We start from the raw sequence: 27,995 nt of genomic DNA, 5'->3' as shown, positions 1-27,995 counted from the left end.
GAAACATTATTTTCCGGCCCAAACAAAACGCACCCAGTCCGTCGGTCGGTGGGGTTTGGCTTAGACTTCATGGATTTCCATCGAAAGGTGCGTGCTAGGATGGCTGGACTACCTTTTGCCCTTACTCCCTGTGTATATACTAGCTTTGTTGGCGTGTTTGCATTTAATAAATTCGATTAACAACGGAATAAATACGCTTAAATGCGGAAAATAATGAAAACTAACGAAAAGCGTTTTGTTAGCTGTTCTCTTCGGCCCTTTGTCGGCGTCGCCTGGGCGCCGCTTTCATTCCATCCGGCATTCAATCATTCATTCCATTCAGTTATTCATTTTACGAGCTGTGTTATTATTGTAAATATGTGTGTTGCTAGTGTTGTTGTTGTTGTTGTTGTTGCTATTGCTGTAACAAATACAAATACATTACGTGAATAAACGCACCCATTATTTCATTTCATCAAGAACCATTAACGCCAACACGCCGCACACTTTCCTACAAACACACTCACACATAGTTACTGTATCTGCGGGGTCCTTATCGAGTAACTCACCGCGCCTAGTGTGGCCAGCTTTGCTTATGGGTCAGCCCACCTCCTCCCCATCCCTATCCCTATCCCTATCCCTCTCCAGCTGCTGCAAATGAGCGAAGGACATGAAAATGTTCAAGTATAGTCAGCTACACACACACACTTACACTCACTCCTATGTGGGGGCCCGCAAAACTTTTGCCCGGATAATGAGTAAAATGATTGGAAATACATTTGCAGTGCGTGCGGCTGTCGCATGTATCCGTAGCTCTGTATCTTTGTATCTTGGTCCAGCTTCAATCGTTCAATGTATCCTTGTCCAAGACATTGTTATGTCATCATCTCAAAGTCGCTCGGCAGGGAGCTGTGTGGAAAAGGTTGATGATCCCCGCTCATGAACCGGTACTTAACTGAGGGAAATTCATTTCCTTAAGTTTGTATGGTAGGAGAAAATTAATAAGGGAATTGCCTATGTATATTGGAAAGTTCTTAAAGGGATAAGGATATAGTAATCTTTATAATTGTTTAAAGTTCATCATAATTTAATCTGATCTAAACATTGGCTTGTCTGTTAATGTCTGAAACTTAAACTTAAGTCCTAACCATTTCTTAGAAGAACTCACTTTTTGCCAAGTCCAAGTTGCCTGAAATAGTTGCAGATAATTTTCAAATATATATGCACTGATGGCTTTATATATTTTTAGACGGCTGCCGAATGCCACGCCCGCCTGGCTTCGAAAACTAAACAAAACAAAAATGTTATCAAATTAATTTCAAAAACTCCATCTGCTGCACGTCACACTCAAGTGAGTGTGTGTGTGTGTGTGTGTCGTCTATCTCTATATATATACAGGGATATACACTGGCCTACACAAGAGTAGATTTATATGTATATGTATGATAGAAGGACAGGCGGGACGAAAGCTGGGCAACAAAGTGGCAAAAGTGCCAGAACCGGAGACACTTTGGGCCCACACACACGGTCCGTTGGGCAGGGGCAGAGGAATTGGGGGATGGACCGAAAACGAAACCGAGACTAAAAACTTTTGAGTTAAATTCCCGCTCTAATGTTTATGTAGATGAGGGATTATGTCATTGTGCGCCCCACACACGCATCCTCCCACACACCACCAATACACTTTCGAAGGAAAAACCAAAACCAGAAACCCAGCAACGGACAGCGGACAGGTTTCCACACACACACACACACACACACACATATAGCATATATGAGGGGTGGTCCCGGTGCTGGAAAACCCATTGCAACACTTGAAAATTCTAATTTTCTGCTTAAACTTCAAATGAAATTGTTTTGCACGCACACAAACACACTGGCACACGCACACACTCGAACAAACAGTTTGGAAATAGATGCGAAAAATGGAAATGAAAAACCATTATTATTATGTATGTAGGAATAGGTCTGAGTGGGTGGGAGTGGACAAGTGGACAAGTGTTTGCCATAGGAAATACATTAAATTTAAACAAAATTCCCATCTCTGCTTGCTACTTGAGCTTAACGCACACAGACACAGGCCCAAATGCAAAAGTTTTGCTCAAAACTATTTCGTTTTTCGGGCAGGGTTGAATTTTGGGGTTCCCAAAAAGAAGGAATCCAAGGGTTGAGAGCAGCAGGCCAGTCGAGCAGTGGCCCTTTTTGCCACGTTGTATTTTAAATTCAAGTGGTCGTATGTAGCAACAAAGCATCCATCTGCCCCTCACCCAACCACCCACCTCTTTCACAATTGTATGCTTAAGGATTTCGTTTACAGAATCCGCATCCGAATCCGAATCCGTATTCGAATCCGAGTCCGAGTCCGTTTCAAATGCGAATTTATTTCCAACGAAAATATTACAAAAGTCAAAGACAGAGCTGCTGCTTTACCGCCCCCAAACTTCCGAAATACCTTCGCAAAAAGGTCATTTTTGGGCATAGAATTTACATAAATCCATATGGATGGTTGCCGGTCATGTGTGTGTGTGTGAGTCTCGAGACTCGAGTTGAGTCCCATGGCCGAGTCCATTTGAAGTCCTTTTGGCCTTCTTCGGTTCTTCGGCTCCACTTCGTTGCGGCGCCTGCAATCTGTCGGCATTTCTCGCTTATCACTCGGAGCTTCGGATTTCGTTCGCAGCCTCTATTGATAGCTACACTAGAAAAAATAAAGGCAATTTACATTTACTTCTCATTAGGAGCAGTTCGATCATTGTAATCTCTATGATTTTTAATAATTAGCTAGGAATCAGCAATAATACTTGTCCTTATATCATCATTTACTTAGTACATAAGCTAAAGATTTTAAAACAACAAACTAAACCATTTTCCTTAGTGCATTAAGAAAGGTTTGGGAGCTGAAAAGGAAGGTTTTCCATGTGTGCGTGCGGTTTTCAAACGGAAGACGAAAACTTGCTTCGGCTCGTCCTTTTTCCATTTGACCCCGATGCCACCGCATCCCAGCCCCCTCCTTGGCTTCCGCCTTTCGTCTTGCCTTTTGTGGAGAGGTCTCAGCTTGCTGCCACCGAACCCGCTCCTCGTCCTCCACCTCTGACGCATTGATATCCCTTTTAATGGATGAATTATTGCCGCACATGCGAAAGTAGTTGCTGCCCCTTGGAGGAGGAGGTGGGCCCCACTCAGCGTCCGCCTCTCCAACATATCCCTTTTCACACAGACACTAACACAAGACGGAGCATTTGTTTGCATTTCATTTCCTTCAGATCTCTGTGTGTCTCTAACATCCCAATAGCTGGGATTTGGTGGTTCCCAGGGGGTGGGGAGGATAGCTATAGAAATCAGAGGGCGGTGAGTTGACAGCCGTCGCTTGAGGTCAGTTAATTAAGGGCGGACGTAGAACAGAAATAACTCTTTTGCGGCGCCTCCTCCCCCTTCATTTCGATACACAGAAGAATCCAACTGCGCGGGAATGCGCCAAATATCCATAATAATTGAAGGATATTACATCAATAAACCAGCACGTATGGCCGGGTGAGCTCTGCATTTTAATATTTCCAAATATCACACACACTCTGGCATATAATTTAGGCTTTGACAGGGGGCCACCACCTACAACGAGGTTAAATGTGCGTGTGTGAGTGAGTGTCGGTGGGTGCCAAAGAGGGTCGCAGGGGGTGTCAGTCAGGCGGGCATTCGAGCGCCAACAGCCGACGCCATAAACTAAATTTATTGCAAATATTTCCTCAGCAATGAGCAATTTGTGCGATCGAATCCTGCGCCTAAGTGGGCGAGAGGGGTTGGCTTCTGGGTTATGGGACGGGATTTGGGTGGGGATGGTTCGTTATGCCGCCCGGCGAACGTGTCGATGATGTATTTCCCCGAGTCCTTTCACTGTCCAGCATTTGACCCAAAACAGGGGGACCATCACCACCACCCCTTCCAAAAAAAAAAAAAAAGGAAAACCCGAATAACTCGGCATAAAACCGATACATAATCTGAATTAAATGTCCTCCTTTTTCGTGCAGTGTTTTTATTGATTTAGTCAACCCCACATCCCCCCTCAGCTCTGAATATTTCTATATTATTTTGCACTATTTATATTGCCAACTAAAATCTAACACAAAAAGAGTTTCTCGGTTTTTGTCAGAGAATTACACGCAAAAACCGAAAAGCCGGGAGAGGCAGTCAAATGAAATTACTCATACGCCCAATGTGCCGCAATCATACACATACACACACACACTAACACAGTGATAGCGAGAGAAAGAGAGAGCTAGACAGGACGACAAAATGGTTGGCCAACGACAACCAAACAACAACTAAAACAGCAATAACAAACATGAATTTTAACAAAATACAATTTCAATACAATTCAAACTTTCTAACACAAACACACATAGGAAAATAGACACACTCACACACACACACACACACAGAGGCAGTCACGCATTGGATAGCTTGTGCGAGGGATAGAGATGGAGCTACAGCATTCCATTACCCCCTCTTAATACCCCCGTTACTCCACCCAAACCGCAGTGCCAACATCGCCAGCGCCCAGGCACCGCCAATCTAAAAACCCCTTTTTTCGGCCACCCACTACTACCCACTACGCCCCTGATACCCTCATCCGTGCGAATATGAAACTAAAACTTCCTCTACTCATTTCCTGTCCTGCTCCCCAACCACATCGCCTGCTGATGATGAATAGAAAGGGGGTTGTTGGGGGGCGGCCCTGTGGGTAGGGTCCTAAAGCTGGGCGCAAAAACTATCTCGACCGACTGTCTCGCCAGTTTTCAGTTGCGTTCTAAATTCATACATTCATTACCATCGCATTTCATTCACACCCAACCACCCACCTAAGACACCCTACCACCCGACAACGTCCTTCGCCCTGCAATAAAGTTAAATACAATCGTTGGTCCGTAAACAAAGGCGGCGGGCGGCGGGGCAGGGACGGCTGTGGGTGAGTAGTTCGCTGCTCATAAAGTAATAAATTGTACCGTAAATAGTGCGGCGCAAGTGTTCGATGGGTGGACGAATGGATAGATGGAGAAGGCTGGATGGATGGATAGATGGATGTGTAGTAAGCGAGAAGGACACCAGCGAGAAGGAAAACGGGCGGAAACTAAAGGGTTGTGGGGGGATGCATGAGGAAACCCTCGACCACTGACTGAAGCAATTCATCTTTGACTCGACTCTTCTTTCAGTCGAAGAGCTCCTTTCAACAGCTGCTCGCAACCGCAAAGGATTCAGCAGCCAGCCAGAAGAAAGATTAGCATGGTGGGTTCTTGAAACATAAGAGTGGATGGGTTATATACTGATTTTAAATCATCTAAGATGGGATAGTAAGGATGTAAGGACATATTCTTCTAATTGGGTTTGTTTTCAGGTTATCAGAAAAGTTTTTGCAAGGAAAGGAAACATTATAAAATATATTTTTAGAGTGTTAATCTTTATAGAATACTTTAAATTAAATAAATAATCTAGAATGTAGTTTTAAAATTTTGAGGAAATCCCAAAGGACTAAGGACCAAGATAAGCTAAGATCATCATCACCGAAGTTTTAGCTTGTGGAATGACTGGAACTCCTTGAGCTATTTAAGCTATTCAGTGAATGTAACGCAGCATCTGAATGGCCACCCCCCTCACACACACACACACATACGTACACCTATCAGCATAGTAAATCCCCGACGCCCCCACCTTTTCCACCGACCGACCCCCCGTGCAGACATCGAAAAAGTAACCCACACCCCTGATCGCCTAATCCCCGGCAACGTTAACCACATACGACCGCATCGTTCATCATTTGGCCGTGCGTGCTGACGCCTTCTTGGGGGTGGGGATGGGGTTGGTTGATAGTGAGAATAGTGGCCAGTGGATGGTGGGTGGTGCGAGTGATAGGGTGGCTGGGCATCAGGCTGCAGCCTGTACTAATGAATTACGCAATCTAAAACTATGTACATTTAATTCAAATTCACAAAACTGTACGCCAAACTAACCGAGACGAACTTACACACACTCATGGAGAGATGTACATGTGGATTTTCACACACACACACACACACTTACACACACACTCACATTTATATACAGTGGGCCAAACTTTGGGCAAACTTTTTTGCTGCCTCGGCTGACGTCGCTGCCGGGGCTGCTGTATATTTTGGAATAATTCAAAGCGAATACATTTCGGACCCTCGCCCACCCGAACATCCATCTTCGCTCCAACCCCATCAGCAGCTGGCCGGAGTCCACCGCCCCCTTTTCTTCCATTCACTGCCCCCTCTCAACCGACGCCCCTGAACGGCCTAAGCATTTTCGCCCATTGCCCATCGCCCATTGCCATTCCATTACCGACACCATTGGCGTCAACGTCAGCATCCATCGCACATGTCCTTGCAATTGTTCCGAGTCCTCCCAGGGACCACCCACTGAAACCCCCCACACACACACACACACTCACACACATGGACAGAAAGAAGGAAAACACGAGAGCGAAAGCGTGCGCAAAAAGCAACAACAAGTTAGATTCCCATATAATATTCGTACACACTTTGCAAACATGTTTGTCGATGATGTATTATACAAAATGCCCATAAAAAGGCCCGCATGAAAGAGACAGAGCACCCCACAGTACCGACAACAGCAGCAACAACAACAACAACACACAACAGTAACAAAAAAAGGGATAGAGAGATGGGTAAGTGTACGTTAGAATGAGAGCAACCGATGGCGTAATCATCGTTTGTCTCTCCACAAATATACGAGAGTGTGTGTGTGTGAGCCACTAAATCGAAATGCCAAAATGCCCATTTCTATTCCATTCCATGGGTCTAGAACCCCGCATAAGCGATACAGACATTTCGTTTTTTGGGGTAATACATCAAACTAGCCGCATCAATAGCACACACTCACACACCGACAACCCTTGTGTGTTCTATGTGTGTATATGTGTGTGTTTAGTTGCATGAGGCAACAAGGACAACGAAAAACAATGGGCCAAGTTAATACAAGTGTGTGTGCGACGGAGAGTGTATGGAAAAAGAGTAAAATACTTCATGCAGAACCGAGCCAAAAAACCGAATCGAATAGCACAGACAACGAAGAAGAAGACGAAGCAGCCAGGCTATGGGCAAACGGGGTGTTGGGGAGGACATCGGAAGGGAAGGAGGGCAAAAAGTTCTTGCCACCAAAAGTAAAGGAGATAATCTTGGCCAAAGACGAAGTGAGGAGCGAATTGCTTGCCAAGAACCAACATCGCTCACCACCCCTTTCGTATCGCAAAAACCCCAGGACCAACCCCAACCCCAACCCACACCACCCCCTTCACCTTCTGAACTCCGTTCTAATGACCGCCAAGATAGAATGACATTTGGGGCTGTCAGCTTTCATTGTTGGGTCCGTTCTTGTGTTGTTACTGTGCCTGCATGAGTGTGTGTGGGCTGTGCTGTGTGTGTGTAGTTGTGCGGGTAAGTGAGTGTGCGGATGTCGAGAAGAAAACTTTAAGTACACAGGTCCCAAGGAGTCGGGTTCGGTTTTAAACCGGCCAAAAGAACAGTGGAACTAAATGATAAAGGACTTTTTATAGGATATATTTTTTTAAGATTTGAAGATTATAAACAACTTTTATTCTTAATTTCCATATTCATATAATACAAAGTTGAATTATAAAATTATTTAGAAAAATTTTAAAAATTAACTGAAAGAGCATTCTATGAAGTCTCCCAAATATCTTTCTAGAAAGTGTTCTTATTAAAGTTAGTTGCATTTGTATTACCAAATCAGATGTCTTAAGTTACTATTATAATACCCATCTCTAGTATCTGATTAACCCCTGAAATTTCTCACCACTGTGCCTGAGTTTTTACCCCACGGGAAAGATGGCAAAGGGCAACATTTTGGCAATAAGACGCCTTCTTCTTTGGTCCAGGCGTACAAACACCATACAATCACAATCGCCGAACCCATACGCTTTATGAGGATGGACGGGAAGTGGGGGGCGTGGCAGGAGCGGATGAGGTACAAAGAAGAGAAGGGGCAACTGCGGTCCAAGTACGTGAAAATTGATAGATGAGTTATGGGGCCGTCGGGTGAGGACGAAGGGTTCGCATGCATATGTCCTTACACGCACACCCACAGCCCAGTGAGAAAGAGATAGAGAGTGAGCAAGATAAAGGACGAAACCACCTCTGCGCCCCCTCTCCCCCCTTGAAGTGTTCGTGTAGTTGACTCTGGCTGTCTGTCTGTCTGTATGTGTAGTTGGGTTTTGCAAGTGGCAATGAGTCCGAAGACGTTCATGTCCGTCCCAGCTGTCCTTACGGCTGTCTGTGTGTGTGTGTGTGTGTGTTGGTATGGGTCTGTCTGTGTGAGTGTGTGGCATTCATGTGTCTGTGTGTGTGTGTGTGGAAGGCAAAGCATTTTTCAACGTTTGCCTCGGCAGCCGGGGGCATTAAAAGTTTTCGTATTTATTTTGTAGTCGGTTAACAATATTCCTTTGCTGTCTTACCCGAACCATCCCCTTCCTCTAAGCTCGACCGTTCGACCCACTCACACATACACTGGCGTAAGGGACACACGTACGTGTAACAGTTTTGTAATTGTATGCGTGCGTTTTGTTTGCGGACGTGGTCTCGTGAATGTCTTGGACTTCTTACACACACATACATTCGTGAATATATATATATATATATATAAAGGAAAGGGGAGACATATGGGGGGCATAGATAATATATAGTACATGGATGCTAGAGTGTCTCAATGTGTGTGTGTGCGGGTCGAGCTGAAAACTTTTATGTGTAATACATCAATTGCAAAAAGATAGCCAAATGCTGTTAACTTTATATACAACTCATACACGAGTGCTGTGCTGCATGTGTGTGGGTGCGTGGGTGGTTGGGTGGTTGGGCAGTGGTGTTTCTTGGTGGTTCACGGGGAGTTACTTACGCTCCTCATGCGGCGCAAGTAAAAGATACATTTATTATGTGCGAAGAGCGATGAACACAAGCGATTTATCCTTTTTAACTTGCCTGTTCGCTTTATCTCCATGTGCGAGTGTGTGTGTGAGAGGTAATGTGTATGTGTGTGTGCGTCCCAACTGGACCACCCACATCTGGGCCGAGTGACTAATTTATGGCCACCACCAGCTTGGCTCCGCCGTTTAAGCTCGGCTAATTTCGATTCTGGCCCGCCTAAGTAGGCAACACTTTATGCGTGGGATTTCTATTGCTGGTTTCGGGATTGCAAGTTACTACCCTCAATCATATTAAAAACACGTTGGCCCACTAAAACTTTTCTCATTTCAAAAGTTAAAAAAAAGGCCAACAAACAAACGTTACTATCGGCCCGGGCCATCAACATTCGTCACAGGCCAAGGAGCAGATGTCCTGGAATCCTTGGGTCTTCGAATCCCATACCCAATATATGTGTGTGTGTTAAGGAAAACTTCTCGACTTGATCTTGGCATGTGTCCGCCTTGAATATGCATTCGAGGCGTCACTTACCATTTTTTTTGCTTCCTCTTTTCTCCCAAAAACTGCGATGTCGATGGCGAATGTCAATGCTGATGTCGGTGTTTGGGAAATTCGGAAAAATTGGAGGAAGATTGGTGGGGGGAGGTGGCCGCCGCCTGCCAGTTCATATATCACTCGGTGTTGTCCACACCCCCCTCTCTACCCCTGCGGAACTCCACTGTCGTCACACATGCTCAACGGCAATTTCGCTTTCAATTTCAAATGCTATCTATGAGGGAATGCGAAACGAAGTCGCCGCCCACACTTACAGTCATCTGTGTGTGCAGGGACAACAAAGATAAAAAAGGTAAAGGAAGAAAGGGTACCGAATACCTAAGATACCCTAACAAGCAGTGGTTACGTTGCCAACTTTAAGAAGTGATAAAGGGATTCTTTTAAGAAGCTAAACTTTGATCCTGTTTTACGCATATTAATATTATTATTAAAATATCAATTTAAAACCCAGATTCGTTTTCGAAATCACTTTAGTCTCTTATCCCATACCCAAACCCAAACCTAAGCAAACCTTTGGAAGAGTATCTCAAAAAGAAAAGTGGAAGAAAGCAAAGCGAACAAGCAAACTTGTTTGCAAAGTTTAAACAACATTTCGTTTGGCTTTTGGCTGGCCGTACGTGCCGATGCCCCGCCCCCTCAGCGGACAAAAGTTTGCCATTTTTTTTTCGTCGTGCTGTTTTTCTTTTGTGGCTGCGTTTTATTTATAAGATAAACAAATGCAGAGATGGATTGTCCCGGCATGTGTCGTCTGACATCTGGGCAGCGTTGGCAATCTAAAGTGGGTTCTCCAAAGATAAATCCTGCCCACTCCGGTATATATATCCCCCTCCTTCCACAAAAGCTAACCCTGAAAGCTAATTAACTGCGGACGCAGAACGAAGTGCGGATGAATCTAATGAATACGGTCAGCGATTTTACGACACTTGGTCGCATATGAAATTGCTGGGAAAGTAATCCACTTTATCCATAATTCAATCACAACTATTTCTCGGGGGTCGGAGATCGTAAAAACTGCAGGACGTCGCCAATTTGTATCTGACGGATACTTGAGCCGCAGATATTCACCCGTTTTATGGCCAAAAATTCGCAAATAAAACGGACTATAAAAATTAATAAAAACCCAGTGTCCGACCGTCAGTTTTATAGTTTTATTATCTGGCAAGATTTCGGGTTGCCTCACTGCGGACCCTGCGGACCAGCCGTTTCTGGTCACTTTCAAAAATTCAAAAGCCAAAGGAAATATTGCTGAGTGAGCGCTCGTAAAAATCAGATTGGGTGGGGTCTCTGGGCAGGGCAGGGGTAGCCAAAAACCATTTTACCCCCAGAAAACTTATTAAGTAATAAATTCCAATAAGAACAAAAGGCTGGACAAAATTACAAGAGGCTACGCTGGCAAAATATGCATAACAGCAATAATAATAATAATAATAAGCGAGGTGATAACGATCGCAAGACATCGAGAAATGACCGTTAAACACACCTACGACGCACCCTTTGGCAACCCTTTTGACCCCTGGACAGAGACAAAGCGCCGCTCGGAAATGTTTACACATTGGCCGCGGAATGGGAATGGGTGGCCAGGCCATAATATCAATGGGCCAGGCCCATTGACGCGAGTGATTTATATAGAAAAATTCATTATTTGCCAGCACCTTTCGCACCCCGACTCCTCGCATTCTGCACTCCATTTTCCAAATGCAAAACGGGAGTCCAGAAGCTTATGAAGGAAAGGGGTGAGAGGCGGAGCTATTCGTTATAATGGCCCCTTGGCGCGAAAGGAAATGTTACCCGAGTCGCGTCGCCGCTTTATCTATAATAAAGCTAATTTCTATTGCCGCTAACAGGACCGCGACATGCGAGTCCTCGTAGAGGGTTTGGAATCTCAGGTAGTAGCACTCAGGCTCGGACTCGGACTCGGACTCTTCCTCCGACTGATTGACGTCGCGCTGCGATTGAATGCTCCGCTGGTAATTGATGTGGGTGCGGAGGTTCTATAGTCCAATGTCTTGCATAACCCAATGGGTTTCCTTAACGGGAATTGGCACAGAAAACGCGCTCGCATGCGGCCATAATTGATGGCCAATGGCAGTTACCCACCAAGCCCAATAGCTTGGAATGGTCAGACGTACACGCCCTAGACAATCTTTAATCGCAAAGGTTTCTTTGTGAGCGGAAATTAACAATTACTAACCGTAGAAGAAACATTCTAAGCCAAGAGGATTAGGTTTTTATAGATATTTCCATATACTAAATTGAAAATGATGTCCTTAGTTATTCATCTAATGGGAGAAGGCATCCACACATCCCTTACAGCCTTTTAGTTTACAAAAATAAACATTTATGATGCATAATTATTAGCAAAAATTGAGTTTTGCATTTTATATTTCATTAATTATGCACAGCCACAGAGGTGGCCAAAACGGACAGAGGGAGCAGTGGCCAAGTGGCTGTAAAATTACGCACAGACCAACGCACACAGTTCCGGGTTTCGAGGTGAGGCTGAGAAGGCTCCTCCACCTGATCCCCGTGCCCAAACGCATCTTTCACAAAAAGTGCACACTTGGCCAGAGAAAAGGGGCGAGGGAAATCTTACGCCTGATTTGATCCGGGCCACATACAATGTCCTCGTTCAGGACTTGTTCTTGTGACTGTCACTTGCAGGCAGGCAGGCTGGCTGGCAGTCTGGAGCTGCCCTCACACGTGAGCTGGGCTGACATCCTTTCGGTTTCCTCAAATGTGACAAATTCGAAATGTGCTTGGCTGGTCAAAAGCGATCGAGTCCCTGGCCCATCCTGTCCTGGTGGCTGCACTTGAGCGCCGGCCAATCGACGAGGAGCTCGGAATGCTCGCCGAAGAAAACTGTGATGCGGCCATGCATGTTTCATGTGCATCTAAGCATATGCCAGCTCGTTCGCCAGACAGGGCCAGCTATATATATATCTATATATATACATAAATGCAAAAAATATAGTGGAGGGTGGGGTTAGGGGGGTAAACCCTTGCATATTGCATTTTCCATTTTATTCGATTGGATTTTATTGTATTTTTCACTTGATATATTTATGCAGCCGAATTGTTTGCCTTCTCCCTTGAGTTGTCACGCACAAAGGCAGAACTAAATTGTTTAATTTGATTTCAGCTTTTTTGGGGTCGCCTTGCGTCATGACCTGCACCCAGTTGTTATTGTTGTTGCTGCTTTTCTGTATAAAAGTCTCCTCCAACCACCCCCATAGAGAATCCCTGGCCATCCCAAAAATGACTCAATATTCCGATTCCAGTTGCCCGCTGGCATGGGCCTTGGCAATTTTGTAGACATTAAATTGCGTTTTATTTTTCAATATTTATTATTATCGAATATTGAAACGAAACCGAACTGTGGAAATGGAAATGGAAATGGCACTGGCGCTGCAAATGGGAGCGGGCGGAATGCAAAAGGTATATCTGAAGAATCAGGGACGGGGCCAGGTGTGTTCCTGCACGAATATCTCTCTCTATATATATGCACAATCGCAGTTCGCATATAGAGTTGTAGGTCTGTCCAATCCGGCAATGGTTCTATAACACGCGATACGCCTTCCCACCACCCTTTGGTCCAACCTTTTCCCTTAGGCTAAATCCACTCTATTTGGTGCGTTTTGCATTCTTAGAAGGGGAAACCCAATCCATCACTTAACTTTCTATCAGAAACTTGACTTAAACTTATTAAGAACAGGAATTATATATATTATGAATGGAATAAACCAACATTTTTGTGAGTTTCACTGCAGTTAGAGTAATATTTTGTATATAATTTATAACCATTTTCATTTCCTTAGATTGTTTGCACTTTTTGTAATATAATTTAAATAACCTTTTGCCTGCCTGCCTGCCCAAAACCAAATATAAATGTAGAATTGTTAAACTTAAGAACTTTATATGATTATGCTAAAGATTTCAATGAACTTAATTGGCTAAACAAATAAACAAAAATGGAAATGTCTTCCAAAATATTGGCTAAAACCGCGTGTGTGTGTGTACTTCCTATTGAGAGAGTAGTCGAAGCAATAGCCAAACCTCTAGAACTGAATGTGTTATCAAAGACCAGAAATGGGCTCTAAATGTAATTGGTTAACCTGAAAAATTGTAAAGAAAATTCTGGAAAATTCAGTTCGCGGTTAATTCAGTTCTGCTGTTGTTGCTGTTGCTGCTGCTTATGATGGAACTCAAAATTGACCCCAAAAGAAAAGAAAAACCAAAAACACACACACGTTCCACACTTGAACATCAAAATTGAAGCTGCCGAATGAAACCAATAGCAACCTTTATTTAGCTTCTGATTTTCGATCTCACATTGACTTCCTCCTCTCCCCAATCGCTCAAACGCCCAATCGAAATGTTTGGATAGCAGGCACATTCCTGAATGCCAAGAGCGGCATCAAGCAGGAGGTGATGGAGCCGGAAACGGAAGAGGATGCACTGCACCTTCAGCAGCAGCAGCAGCCACATGAAGCCCATGCCGCTGACCGTCGTCCCGCGGCCTGTAAGTTGGCCAAACTGATGCAGCAACAACAGCAGCAGCAGCTGTTTGACCAGCGGCGCAGCCACCACCAGCCGCACCATCACCATCAGCCGCACCAGCGCCACCATCATCATCACCACAATCGCATTCTGAACAATAACAACAATACGAAGAAGAACCGCTCGGCCAACTCTTCGCCCACGCCGTCGGCCAGATCCTGGAACGATAGCGAGGAGGATCAGGATATGGACTGCAGCAGCGGCAATCACAACCAGCAGCAGCAACCGCAGCAGCAGCAGCACCACAACAGCAACGAGGACGAGGACGATCGCTCATCATCAGCCTCATCGGCCATATCCTTGACCATGAAGCGAACGCGCCAGGATAGCGAGTCCACGCTCTACCAAACGCTGCTCATGAAGCAGGAGCAACACCAGCAGCAGCATCAGCAACAGCAGCATCACCAACAACAGCAACATCAGCAACAACAGCAGCAGCAGTATCTGGATGAGCTGCAGCAGTCGCACCAGCAGCAATTGACAGCCAATCTGTTTATGGCCAGGACTATAGCTCTGAGCAGGTCACGTGATTTTCCGGAACTCTTCCAAAACACCATTGCTGCAGCGGCTGCGAATGCGACAGCGGCATCATCTAGCCCTGGGAATAATGGTAGTGGACCGGGAAGTGGTGCCACAGCCACGGGCGTGGGAAGCGGAAGTGGAGCGGCAACTGGATCCGGAAGCAGTAACTACATGTTGCCCTGTCCGCTGTGTGAAACACCGCTGGAGCAGCGGGTTTTCCGGCAGCACCTGGACAGACACTATCCGCGTGACAGTCCCGTCTGTCCGGTGATCGAGTGTGGCCGCCGCTTTGCGCATCCCAATTCTGTGCGGAATCACATGCGGATCAAGCACACCCTGCAGTGGGCCAAGATGAAGGCCATGCGATCGTCGGGCGGCCCCTTTGCCGGCGGTCCGGACTTCAAATGAAACTGCGAGGCCGTGAGCTAATGTTACTCCGCGTAGTCACGCTAAAAGCTTTCTAGGTTGCTGCTTCTCAGTCAGTCACAATGGCGACAATAACTTGAATCTAACTCTGCAATGCAAATCTAAAGAAGAATCACCCAGTCTCGAGACACTCGCATCTATCTTAGATAGCCAAAAGTAGTCCAAGTCCCAGTCGGAGTCCACTATAACTAACTGTAACTGTAACTGTAAGCGCACGAGAGATCCTTACCTATAAGCCAACTACTGCAACGCTTCCCGCCCGCCCAGTCAGCTAGAGGAGCTTCTCTAAGTTCGTATTATTCTGTAACTGAATAAGTGTTCCTTTTGGCCATTTAACAGGTTTCAGTCAGCCATTCATTGGGGTATTATTTAAAGATTGTTTTAAGATTTCATTATGTTTATGAGTTCATTAATTTTTCCATGATACCAATTTGTTATCTTTCTGTTAACAAGACTTAGATGTTCAAAGAAGGGGAATTTAAGTTTCCAGAGAAGCTTCTTAACTGGCGGCGGCGGATGAACGCTTTGGGTTAGGATACTTGCAACAATAATTACGTTCCTATATGCGATAAAGTATATTACAAACGCAGACACCTACAGCTCTGATATGTTTACCTAAGACAACAGTAAATCTCAACCTTTGAATTCCTTGACATTAGCTGAATGAGGGAAACACGAGAAGATATAAATGTAGGACTCGACTTTAGTAACGCTCCAGTAAAAAACAGCAGCATGTGCAGTATTAAAGTAAAGAGCTAAAGAAATCGAAGAATAATAACATTAATTCATAGAGTTACATAAGCAAATACGTATGATTAAGCCATAGAGGGTGAGATAACTATGTAGATAAAGAGCTAAAAAAAAAGAGCAAACAAAGAAACATAGAATTATAGAAATATATAAAGTAGTTATTATGAATATTGATACTGAAACAAAATAGAATGTGCCTGCGTAATATATTTTTAGCCAAAAACAAAAACGAAAGAAAATTAAACGAATAATGGAAAAACTAAAAACACTGAAAAATAAGTAATCTAAAAGTTGAGCATTAGAAAGAGATACGAATGTGAAACTGATAACGATTTGTATTAGAGAAAGTTCAAAATTCAAGGAGACATTTTGTTGCGTTTACCTTAGGTTGACCGTAAACTGTAATTCGAATCAATTGGCGGCATAACACTCCAAGAGCAGACATACGTAAAAAGGTTCCTATAATGTTAATCAAAATGAAACACACAAAAACTAAAACTGGAAGCTCCAGCAAAACTGGCTAAGAAGAAGGTCTATCGAGTTTGTATTCGCGATATTGACTAAATATAAATTCTATTTCGAAGCGGACAATTTTACAATTGTAGATTATAAAGCCTAAAGGGAAAACACAAGCAGCCATAAGTACAGCGATTGTACAACAGTTTGTATGCCATTTTAGTTTGCGAAATTGTCTGAGGTGCAAAACACAAATGTATCTAGTACGAGTATCTTGTATCTGCGTTGCCTGGAGGTATGTGTTTGGAGGCGGCAAATCTATTTTGGTGAACAATAAAGAGCAAACGAAGACAAGCTGCCTTTTCATTGGACTTTCTAACGCGCAATTTTGATGAGCCCCTAAGACTAATCTGTGTTTAATCTATATCTTACAGTTTCCCGACGCTCCTTGGAAATGAGGGTTCGCGCCACAGATCCTCGTCCTTGTCCCAAATGCGGAAAGATCTACCGATCCGCCCATACACTGCGCACCCATCTGGAGGACAAGCACACCGTGTGTCCCGGCTATCGATGCGTGCTCTGCGGCACGGTGGCCAAGTCCCGAAACTCTTTGCACTCGCACATGTCACGCCAGCATCGTGGCATCTCCACCAAGGACCTGCCCGTCCTGCCCATGCCCAGCGCATTTGATCCAGATCTGGCCTCGCGCCTACTAGCCAAGGCAGGCGTCAAGATATCTCCAGCGGAGTTGAGGGCCAGAGCCTCGCCCACCGGCGGTAGTGGTAGCAGCGGCGGAGGTGCTGGAGGTGGCAGCGGTCAGGGCAAGTTAGATCTGAGTAACGCCAGCGGTGGACCCTTTGGATGACGCCGAAGACTCTGATGAGGACCCCGAGGATTTGACCACGGGCAACGGTCTGTATGGAATGGGCGGAAGCAGCAGCGATTTAAGCCGCTACCATGAAAGTCTGCTAAGCAATTTCGGACATGCCAGGATGCGAAATGAAGCGGCTGCTGCTGCGGCCACTGCAGCTGCTCTTGGTCAACCGAAAGACTTGGGCGTCCAGATGCCAAACAGCAATGCGGCGGGTCAATCCCTGCTGGACACATATCTGCAGTTCATCACAGAGAACACATTCGGTGAGTGCTAACACATTGGATTTCCGAGATCGTAAGAATAATTTGCGTCTTCTCTTCTAATCTTAGGCATGGGTATGTCCCAGGAGCAGGCAGCAGCTGCAGCTCTGCGCGCCAAGATGGCCCAGTTAAATGCTATGGGACACAGTCTAGACAGCTTACCGCCGGGACTTCTCCCTGGACAGTTTGATCTTAGCAAGCTAGCCGCCGGAAATCCCGCCTTTGGACAGAGCGGACCCGGACTGACCATAGAGCCTATACTGCGACACGATCAAGCTGCGGGAAGCCTCTCGCCCAATACCCACAGACCACTGGCTCTTAACTCGGGCGGCAGGATGATGGGCCACGATGAAATGGCGGACCACGAGGGCGATATAAGACGCGATGGGTCGGAACCAATGGATCTGGGCCTAGACATCAATCAATCGGGCAGCAACCATGAGGTGGCCAACTCCGATGCCGAGGAGAATTACTCGGAGGACGAGGGAGTACACAACACATAGGAGGAGCCAGAGATTCCAGCGAGGGAACCACGAATATGAACATGAACAGTTGTATACCGATTACCCATGGAACATATGTAACGAGTAGCCTTATCCTCATGTATACCAGTTTATGTGTACGATACGATACAATACGATAGTGAAACCTAGGACTAAAATCATATTTGTGCCGCTGCCAGAGCTGGCCTAGTAGAATTCTATGTTGTGCTTTTAAACTACCTAACTATACAGATATCTATATCTACCTATATATATATATATATATATACCCCTATACACAAACATATATATTTATATACACAAGTACCTGCTGTGTATACAAATCGATGAGAAAGATAGGAAGGGAGAGACCCCCACGACAGCCCATCCTGCATGAAAAATAATTTGTAATGGTAGTCTAGAATAAGATAGTTTTCACATTGAAAGAGAGCCTGTAAATATATAAGAATATTCCTGTTAGACCAGCAGCAGCAGACCCCAAACGATCCGTCGCATTTAACACTTACGTATGTTAGTATTGTACCAAACGCCAGCAGATAATTCAGATGTGCCATGCATGCCACAGCCTTCCAGTTCCAAGTCTAGCCAGTCGTCCATTGATTCACAGTTGTTACCATATCTCAGGAACACTCGCGGACGAATCCGAACAACTCAACCGAACTACCTCAACCAGCGAAAGAGTTAAACACAAACGAACCTTGAAGCAAACCTCAAAACTACCATGAGTTGTGACTGGTCCTGTACTCCATCTCCAGGAATCTTGCCAATTTTCAACAGCAGAAATCTGCTAGTAGATTTAGTATCCTTAGGGGATCAGAAAACAAGAAATTGATTATTTATACAACCTACATACATACGGTATACAGTGCACACTCGGTATACGTATTTACATTTATAGATACAAACAAACATACATATGAATGCCTGTACTTATTTGTCAGAGAATTGAATACCTCAGCATACTCAGCATTCGGTCGTTAGCACTCGAAGGTGGACCTCCTTAATGATATCCAGTGTGAATCATATATATATTTATAAATAAATTAGGCTAGTTAGTTTGTGTGGCAGCACTGCAAGCAAGACATAGATAGATGTAACTACGCGTTTCCTGTATGTATTTAGTTTGAATATGCCTCAGTTATCCTAGGTTTATGGTTATCTTCAATCGGAGATGAGCACAGGCTCTACAAGAGTCGCTACAACTTGCCTTATGACCAACAATATATGTGTTAATTTAGTAATTTTCTACCTCAATTAATTTAAATGTAATTTACTTGGATATTTATTTGTAAGCTCTTAACCGCGCTCTATCCAATGTGTAACTTATTTCACTTGGCTTGTTTTGAGTGTTTTAGCTACCCTTAATATGAGATCTATTCTAATTACTCACGAGTAACCTAACTTAGCATATAGCAAGAGATTGGTTGAGGCAGATGATGTGAATAAAACGAAATAAAAGTAAATGCGAGCATTTTTGGTTTTCTTAGTTTTAGTTTGTAACTTTCGGTTTTAGACACTTTTTCCCTCCTCTCGCTCTCGCCCCGATTTTGGCGCAGGGAGAGTGCAATAGATTGCATTTTCGTAGGCTTAAAATGCATTTAAGGCTAATGCAAGTTGATTAAGTCGTTAGTTTAAAATATATTAGTTAAAAGTCGTTACATAAGCAATATAAGTAGACATCCATGTGCTTAGAAAGTTATATACATATTTATTGACATTACAATAAAGCCCCGTTATAAAGACAATCTGTGTTTTTCTCAAAACATGGGGGTTGATTTCGCTTACTTAATAATATTACATTTTACTATAATTTATATTCTATAATAAAGAAAACACGGTGAAGTGCAACCTATTTAATCCAGACTAGCAGCTGTTTTAATCAACTAAAAATCAGAATTTCATGGCAAAACTTGAATTTAAAACCAAACCCCAAAGCTTATTTACACTTAACAAATACTTAAAAATTATAGCAATTACTTGGCTTTTACAGTTGGTTCATATTTAGCGAGTTGTTCTCGCATTTGATCCAACTCATCTTTCCGCATTACCAATATGCGCTTTGCAGTTTCGTACTTATTTTTGATCGTAGCCATTTCCTTCTTTTGCGATTCAAACTGTATCTGTAAGATAAATGGTTAGTTTAAGTATAATAAGTAAAGGTAAAATAAAAATATAACAACCTTGAGCGCACTGTATTGACCTGCCGAAAGGGATGTTATATTCGAAGTGTCATTGTTTTCATTTTGCCTGAGCTTCTCTTCCAGCTCCTTTATGAGATTGTAACGGAAACGCAGCAAGCTAACAGCATCCTGGTACTTTATGTTCGTTTTCTCTAGGATTGACTCCAAATCGGATTCTGTTTGAGTTTGGGCCGGTACTGTAGCAGGTTTCAGACTTGTCGTATGAGGTTTTGCTTGGTCGCCGACCGATTTTGCGGACAGTGCAGCAGTATTAGTGAGATCATTGATCTTGGCGTTAAGATCTTGAAGCTTAGTCTTAAGCCGTTTTTGCTCGGACCGTGCTTTTTCCTGCTCGTCTAAAACTCTCTTTTTTAATTGCGCATTCTCGTCCTTTAAAGGATGATGCATCAATTCCAAGGTCAACGCTGTCACTTGGCTCTCATGAATGAAGGACTGACGCTGGCACTCCTGCAGCTTGGTGTTCAGCTCTACGCAGTTGCACTTGTTGTCTGAAATTGAAATCATTGATGGGAAAAAGTGGCTATTTACGCCACAGCAACTGCTCTTACCCACGGGATCTGTCATGGTGCCACATTCTCTATAGTCGTTCCAGTAAGATTGCCGCCTTTCATCATGAACGCTAATTCGACTTTTCTTTCGCAATTCGAGTGATTTCTGCGATAAACATATTAAAGGGACTATAATGGCTTGAATTTAATAAAAAAAAAAATTTACCCTTGGACCACTAGCACCAGGACTCCGATCCAGACTCCTTCTCGCTGTTGGCGCAACTGGCGATCCATTGGGCGCATTTGACTCATTTACTTTGGAAGGTTGTAAAACAGCCAGTTCGTGCTCAAGTTTAGCCATAATTTCACTGACTGTGCACAATTTTTCCTCAAGATTGCGCTTATCCTCTAATAGACTATCAATTGTGTGAGCCATGCTATCTTCCTCCATTCGAAATCCAGCTTCCTTCGATTTCTAAATAAAACGGTTCTATGAGAAATCTACTACACTATAAGATTGTCACATTTTACCAAAGTTGCCTTCAGCTCCTCGAACTCCTTTGCAAGTTCCTCAGCTCTACCCACATTTTCATTGAACATACTCAACTTTTCTTCTAAGCTACGCTTGTCTTTCAATAAATTAGAAATAGTGGCATCCAAAGATTCCTTCTCCTTTAGGAAACAAGCATCTTTTGATTGCTGAAACACAATGCATTTTATAAATAATTTAAGTTGAAAAATGGTATTCCTAACTATTACCAAATCTGATCGTATCTTGTCGCATTCCGTTGTGAGTTCATGAACCTTCTGTTCCAGCTCAAATTTTTTTGTTATTAGCTGCCTCCATGGCCAATTGGTGTTTAGTTGTGTCTTGCTTCATGGATGCAAGTGCTGCCTTATTGGCATTCTCTTCATTATTCTCTCTAAGCATGGTCAGCTTTTCCTCCAGCTGATGATTATTACTTTGCAGATGGGATATAGTGCAGCCAAAGCGTTCTTTTTCTCGCTGGAACTGAATTGTTTTGGTTTCCTGTATGTATATGTATAATAATATATAAACTAAAATTGTTAAAGAAATTAAACTTACCAAATCAAACCGCAGGTTTTGACATTCTTTGTTCAGTTCTTCAATTTTTTTGCGACCTAGCTCTGTTTCCAGACCTATGTCCGTGGATTTTTTAATAATTTCAACGTCTTTGGCTTGTATCTGCTCTTTGAGATCAGCGTTTATTTTTTCCAATTCTTCCAAAGTTTTCTCTAGATTCTGGACATTTCTTAGCCTCACCTTTAGTTCGTCATTTTCAGACTCGAGGCTATCTTTTTTTTCCTTCCAGAGATTTAAACTTAAGCTGCAGCTCAACTATCGAACCCTTCAGATCATTCACCTGACGTTGGAACCCTAGTGTTTGGCCTGACATCTGTGCCTCGACCTCTTTGAGCTTGATGTTCTAGATGTAATTGTTCCGTGCTCGCAGTCGTCTTTGCATCAACGGCGTGCTTCAGTTCTAAGCGAAGCTTTTCCAGTTCTAGATCTCGGTTGGAGACATCTTGCTGAAGATGAAGCAGTTCCGATTGCAGGCACTTAACCGTATTCTGCAAAGAGGACGCCAGTTCATTTGCACTGGCAAGGCAGAGTTTTAGTCGTTCATGTTCCGAAAGAAGATCGGTATGTCCAACGACCTTGAGTTGTGCGTCTTGAAGTTTTTCTTCGAGATCACCAATTTTTCCCAAAAATGTATTGAGTTTTTCCTCTAACTCTTGCTTTCCCAAGTCCCTCTGTTCGCTTAAAGTACCAATCTCAGCTTGCAGTTCTTCAAGTTTCTTTAAAGGTGGTTGAATGCTGCGCACTAATATTCTCGATTTCCAATTGCAATGCAATCTTCTCCTGCCTCAATTTGTCCAAGTCCCGAACCTGCTCCTCACACTTTTCTTTGAACTCTTTAATCTTCTCGTTTGATGAGGCCAGCATCAAATCGAGCTCTTGATTGCGGGATTGGGCCACCAAGAAATTCTGGTCTTGAGTGACCGCCTGCGCTTGCAGCTGCTCCTGGCTATTGTCATATAGCTTCTCCAGTCGTATTTTTTCCATTTGTAGTTTATCTAATGCCAAGTCCTGCTCAGCTTTCATATTTTCCAAGTAAGAAATGGTTTCGGTCTTAGCGACAATATGACTTTTCATCTCCTCAAAAGAGTTGCTCATCTCCTCAAGTTTTGAGTGTGCAATTTTTTGCTCCTCCTCCGCTTGTTCTAATTGATCTTTAATCTGGGAGTTTTGTGCTTTAGCCTCAGCCACATTCTGATTCAGTATTTCCCTGATTTTTTCCAACTCTGCCTGGTGTTGGGCAGTCAAATTATTCCTTTCTCTCTCGGCCTGATTAATATTTTCTTGAAGAATACATTTAAGCCTTTCCAAATCCGTCTGATAGCTAGCTGTAGCAGTAGATAGCTCCTCCTTCGCCTGCAATAGCTGTTCTTTTAACGATGCCTCAACGGCGTCATAGTGGCCCGCGCACTCCTTCAACTTCTGACTAATCTCCCGGTTTTCTTTCTCTCGTTCCTCAATTTTCAGCATATATTCGTCTTGTAAGGCCTGCATTTTATCCTCTTTTGTCTTCTGCATATAAATTAGCTGTTCATTGGCTGTCTTTAACGATTCTCTAAGATCCTTTAGTTGATTCTGCTCTACCTCAGATGAAATATTTTTCTCAAAGAGTTGGGCATTTCTCTCTTGGAGCTGATCGATGGTGCGTAGATCATCGGACAGCTTCTGTGCCTGGCGATCCAGTAGCTCTTGCTTTTGCTGAATATCCTCCTCCAACTCAGCAAGCCTCACTTCCATTGATAAACACCGCTCGCTCATTTCCTCAAAGTCCTTCTGAAGCTCGACGATTCTATCATCTTTCAGATTTATCTGAGCTACCTGGTTTTCCAGTTTAGCCTGAAGTTCACACACCTTGTTCTTCTGTTCAGCCAGAGATGCCTTCAGAGCATCCGCCTCCTTATTATTCGTATCGATAGCTAAAGTATTACCTGGAAGGGTATCCTCATCAGGTTGAATTCTAAGCAGGCTCTCGCTCAGAGAGTTCTCCCTGGTTACCCTGTCCTGCAGCTCTTCGTATACCATCGTCATCTCCGCATTTTGTTTCTCTAGGCACTCGATTTGCCTCTGATAGTCCTCAACCTTATTCACTATAACGCTCTTTTCCAGGAGGGCTGACTCTAGGCTGGTCATTTGCTCGCGCATCTCATTGATGGTTGCCTCCGTGGCCTCCATTAGGGCACTTTTTTCTTCTACTTCCTTTTCCAGCTGGGAAATAATATCAAGGAGGCGCTTATCTCTTTCCATATTTAAGTCTTCCGGACTTAGACTCATAATCTGAAACCTGTGTCGCTTAAGGAAACCTTTGAGACAGACGGAATCGTGTGTATCTAACTGTTCTGTGTCACCTTCTACGTACTCAGCAGACTGGAGGCAAAGTTTTAATACTGGCGAGTTTTGATCTTTCTCCTGGATTGCTCGCATTGAAGAGGCGACCTAAGCCGGAATGGTGTTGGAGTTCAATCTGTTGGACGGACTCTGATAGCTTGATAAACTGCTGCAGAACGTCACTGCCTATATTGGGCTCATGTTCTGGTTCGCAGAATCCAGTGCTTATACCGGAACTCTTCATGGACAACAAATCATAGTTGTTCGGCCGTTGCTTCAGCTCCTCGCGCAGAGCATCGTTCTCCTGGACACTTTCCATCAGTTGGTTGGAAAGGCAGTCGTATTCCCGTTGAATCTCTTCAAAGTTGGTCTCCAATTCGGTAAGTTTTGCTTTTAGCTTTTGATTTTGTATATTTATCTTTTCCATAGCGGGTTCAGAGTTCTGACTTTCCTTAAGCATGCGTTGGGCCTCCTCCACTCGCTCCTCGAGAATTAGAATCTCCTTTTGCAAATTAGTTTTCTCAATCCGCAACTGTTGGCACTCCACAGAAGAGGTGCTTGATGTTCGCCCCATGTCATCGCTTTCCTTCTTTAACCTCTGGTAGTTTTCCCGAACAACGTCGTGGTCCGCCTGCAGGATCTTACTGGCCAGCTGTTGAGCCTCCCACTGTTGCTGCAGTTTGTCGTACCTTTCCTGCAGTTGTGCGAAGTCTTCTTGAGCCTTAGAAAGCTGGTTACAGAGACTTTGGCATTCTTCCATCGCTCTTGTCGAGTCCTCGCGGCTTGCCTGGCTGAAGGCCTCAAAGCTGTCTAACTTGGTCTTTGCATGGGCGATCTCAGATCGCAGGTGATCACACTCGCAGGCAGCGTTTTTGGATTCAGCAGTTACGAGGAGCTGCTCTAGTTGGCCGCACTTATGACAATTTCCGTCGGAGCTGTCTTCTGGCTCTGGACACATGGAACGCATGTGGTCCTCCTTGCTGTTGCGTAACACGTCCCGGGATAAATTATCCAGGGACTTTTGCAAATTTTCTATAGCTAAATCTTTTTCTGAAAGTGCTAAAAGCAAGTCATTCTCCCGCAGCTTGGACGTTTTTTTATGGGCCTTGAACTCAAACTCGAGACTCACTGCCTCGCGGTTTTCCACTTCCAACTTGGCCACATTCTGTTTCAAAGCACTTAAATGCTCTTTCAATTCGCCTATTTTCAAATTTGCTATCTCGTTGTCTGCCGTCAAGGTGCTAACCTTTTCCTGAAGAGCATCGTAACTATAATAAGACAAGAAGGAAACGATCTTTAGTACAAACTTAACCACTAGCCTAGTCCATGTTTTTAGTTTAGAAAATATGAAATGGTGGTTTAGTTTCTAGTTTTCGAAAATTAAAACCATATCGGACGACTATTCGCTATATCTTATACTGGATCTTAATATTTTATCTTTCTGGATCCTATTATGTTTTAGGAGATCATAACGAAAGAAACCCCCTTTAACTCACCACTCTTTCTTGTTTAAAAATCTTGCTCTAACTGATCCCGCTGAGATGTAACCTCGACCAGCTTTTCTTTTAAAGTCAGCACCTCTTCGCACTCCTTTTCAAAGTGCTTCTCTAAGATGGTGAACATTTGCAGGTCCTGTACCTCCTTCTTGACCTTCTCCATGCTGCAGATGAGTGCATGGATCGAGAAGCGTAGATGGATGCGAGTGTTAAGTGATGAATGTTGTGAGGGATGATCAAAATCTTAATGAAGTTATTTCAATAACACTTACGTTAAGGGTCCCATTTGACTTGCGATCGGCGTCAAGGTCAGGTCTGGAAGACGCCTGCTGGTCAACAAGGCTTTATGGACATCTGGGCGTGGTGAGCCAAAGTCAACGCACTCTGCGGGGAGGAATTCCTCATTAATTGAGTTCCCATCGGTGCCGATATCCAGGGAACTGAGAATGTTTATGGTCTTGGGAATATTGTCCCATTTTTTGGGTTGATTTGAATTGGGAAAAAACTCTGGTTTCGGTAGGTGGGACACCTTTGAAAACCGGAGAAGACGGTCGTCTGTGATCCCAGACTCAACAGGCTTCGATTCAGGACCCGATGCCGCCGGGCACCAAGTTCGACGACGCTTCTGCTGGCGATTGTCACTCAGCGAATTGCTTGAGATTATCTTATGCATATCGCGCTTGATGCGTTGCTCCAGGTCCTGCACCTTTAGCTGGCTCTCGTTCTTGCGCTCCTCTTCAGCTAACTTGTCCTTCAGTACCTTGATCTCACGCTCCAGCCGCTTCATCATCGTTGCGTCAGATACAATCTCGTTGACTTGTGGTTTTATGCGGATCTTCTTGGCACGCATAGCAAAGCTCAGTGTGGACTGCGACTCCTCCATGATCGAGGGCTTAATTGTGCAGATGATGGAGGTTAAGGCATTGCCACCCAATGATGCCTGCAGGATGCGCGTGAGTTTGGAATCACGGAAACTAATAAACTTGTTGTCCACGTTTTCTGACAGGCTCTTAATCACGTTGCTGAGGAACAGCAGGCTTTTGTTTATGTGGCCGCCCTCCTTAAGGCGAGCTCCTCGGGCACCAGTTTGGTCTGCCCTCTCTGATCCAGCCAGATCTACTAGGTTAAGTACGCTTTGAATTACAGCGTCATCGTCGCTACGATCCGATTTCCGGGACTCAATGATCTGCGAGACAGAACTTAAAATACGTACGAATGATAATTACAATAAAAATGGACTCACTATCCGAAATATAGCATGCGAGCGGCTGGAGCGTTCATTCATATTTGTCTCGCCCACCGTACGTTCCTTGTTGCCCATGCTGAGGAGGCGCAGGAGATCGTCCTCGCTGGTTATGATGCACTCTTCGCAGTTTACGTTTACTACCCCATTCCCGGACTCATGGATCTTCAAGTCTTGGTTCTTTTTATTAAGTAGGTCGTATATTTTTTCGTTGTATATCTCGATGTAACCCACGCGGAGCAGAAAGTCGCGCTCCGTTTCACTGGATATCTGTTGGAATATTTCCTTGGCGGCCAGCACCATGACGCCAGGGTTATCTCCGTCGCCCATCATGGTGTAGGTTTTTCCTGCGACATATATAAATGAATTTACGGTAAGGTACACGAAATAGGAAAGAGGTTATATAGGACATGTACCCACCTGACGAGGTCTGGCCGTAGGCAAAAATAGTTCCATTGAAGCCCTGCATGCAGGCATGCACGATGTGCTTGGCCATCCGGTCGAACACCATCTGGTTGTTAGCGTCCCCATCGAATACGTAGTCTTAAAATATGGATGAGAAAGAGTTTCTAGGAACTAGGACTCGGTTTGACCACTCACCAAAGACACAGGGATCTGCATGGCTGTCAGCCAGGTGGATGGAGCGTCCCTCCTTTACCTGCCAGAGGGATGTGAGCCCGGGCTCGCAAGGACGCACCTTGATGCACACCTGGATTGAGCTGGCGTTTTTCGCTGCCATCTGTACGCTCTATATCTAAACGATTTACGATAACAACGTCACAGTTAAAAGACTATTATATTTTCTAACGGGACACAAAGGAAACCGAAAATACTCGACATCTTTTTTTGACGTTAAATTCGAACAAATACCGCTTAAGAATAATCAGCGACGGAACCGCTTCGATATTAATTGTGATTATCGAACTAGTTCGATTAAAACAAATGTCGATAGTGAACAGCCGGTTCGTGAAGAGGATGAAAGCGAACAAGAAGTGATCAAATGATTCATATGTTGGCGCACAACAAACAGTTTAAAATTTCCTCAGGCAGTTTTTTCTTCAGTTTCCTTTCAGCTTCTGATTTCAATATTCAATGCAAGCGCAGTGTCCAATCCAAACAATATATCCTTAATATTTACTCTGTCTTGTTTCCTTTCAATTATAAAGTTCATTATTTTGAACGGCCATATATTTTAGTAATTAAATGGCGATATAAGCTGAGATTCCTTTTTTACATCTAGATTATAATTATCTTGTTAGCTTTTTAAATACTTTCGAACTGGTTCGAACTGA

The 27,995-nt window shown here is 44.1% G+C and overlaps 2 protein-coding genes across 2 annotated transcripts in view; one reads left to right on the top strand and one right to left on the bottom strand.

Annotated features, from left to right (window-relative positions):
- LOC108111869 (protein abrupt) overlaps positions 1–19,593 on the top strand; it is a 46,708-nt gene extending 27,115 nt beyond the window's left edge. Inside the window, 3 exon segments of the mRNA XM_041819300.1 lie at positions 16,646–17,064; positions 17,066–17,348; positions 17,415–19,593. Of these exon segments, the coding sequence (XP_041675234.1) occupies positions 16,646–17,064; positions 17,066–17,348; positions 17,415–17,848 (1,136 nt within the window). The 3' untranslated portion in view covers positions 17,849–19,593.
- On the bottom strand, positions 19,537–27,575 carry LOC108111859 (kinesin-like protein KIN-7O). Its single transcript, XM_041819295.1, is given in 17 exon segments — positions 19,537–19,968; positions 20,029–20,537; positions 20,598–20,703; positions 20,764–21,012; positions 21,069–21,236; positions 21,297–21,411; positions 21,551–21,567; positions 21,625–21,879; positions 21,881–21,976; positions 21,978–22,364; positions 22,366–24,048; positions 24,050–25,232; positions 25,457–25,624; positions 25,733–26,646; positions 26,704–27,050; positions 27,124–27,246; positions 27,304–27,575. Coding segments are annotated over 17 exon segments (6,606 nt in total). The 5' UTR covers positions 27,443–27,575; the 3' UTR covers positions 19,537–19,821.
- Between the last annotated feature and the right edge of the window lie 420 nt (positions 27,576–27,995).

The sequence above is a fragment of the Drosophila eugracilis genome, unplaced genomic scaffold (assembly GCF_018153835.1).
Source record: "Drosophila eugracilis isolate 14026-0451.02 unplaced genomic scaffold, ASM1815383v1 contig_534, whole genome shotgun sequence".
NCBI classification, from domain to species: Eukaryota; Metazoa; Arthropoda; class Insecta; order Diptera; family Drosophilidae; genus Drosophila; species Drosophila eugracilis.
This window is presented reverse-complemented; position numbering and strand designations above follow the sequence as displayed.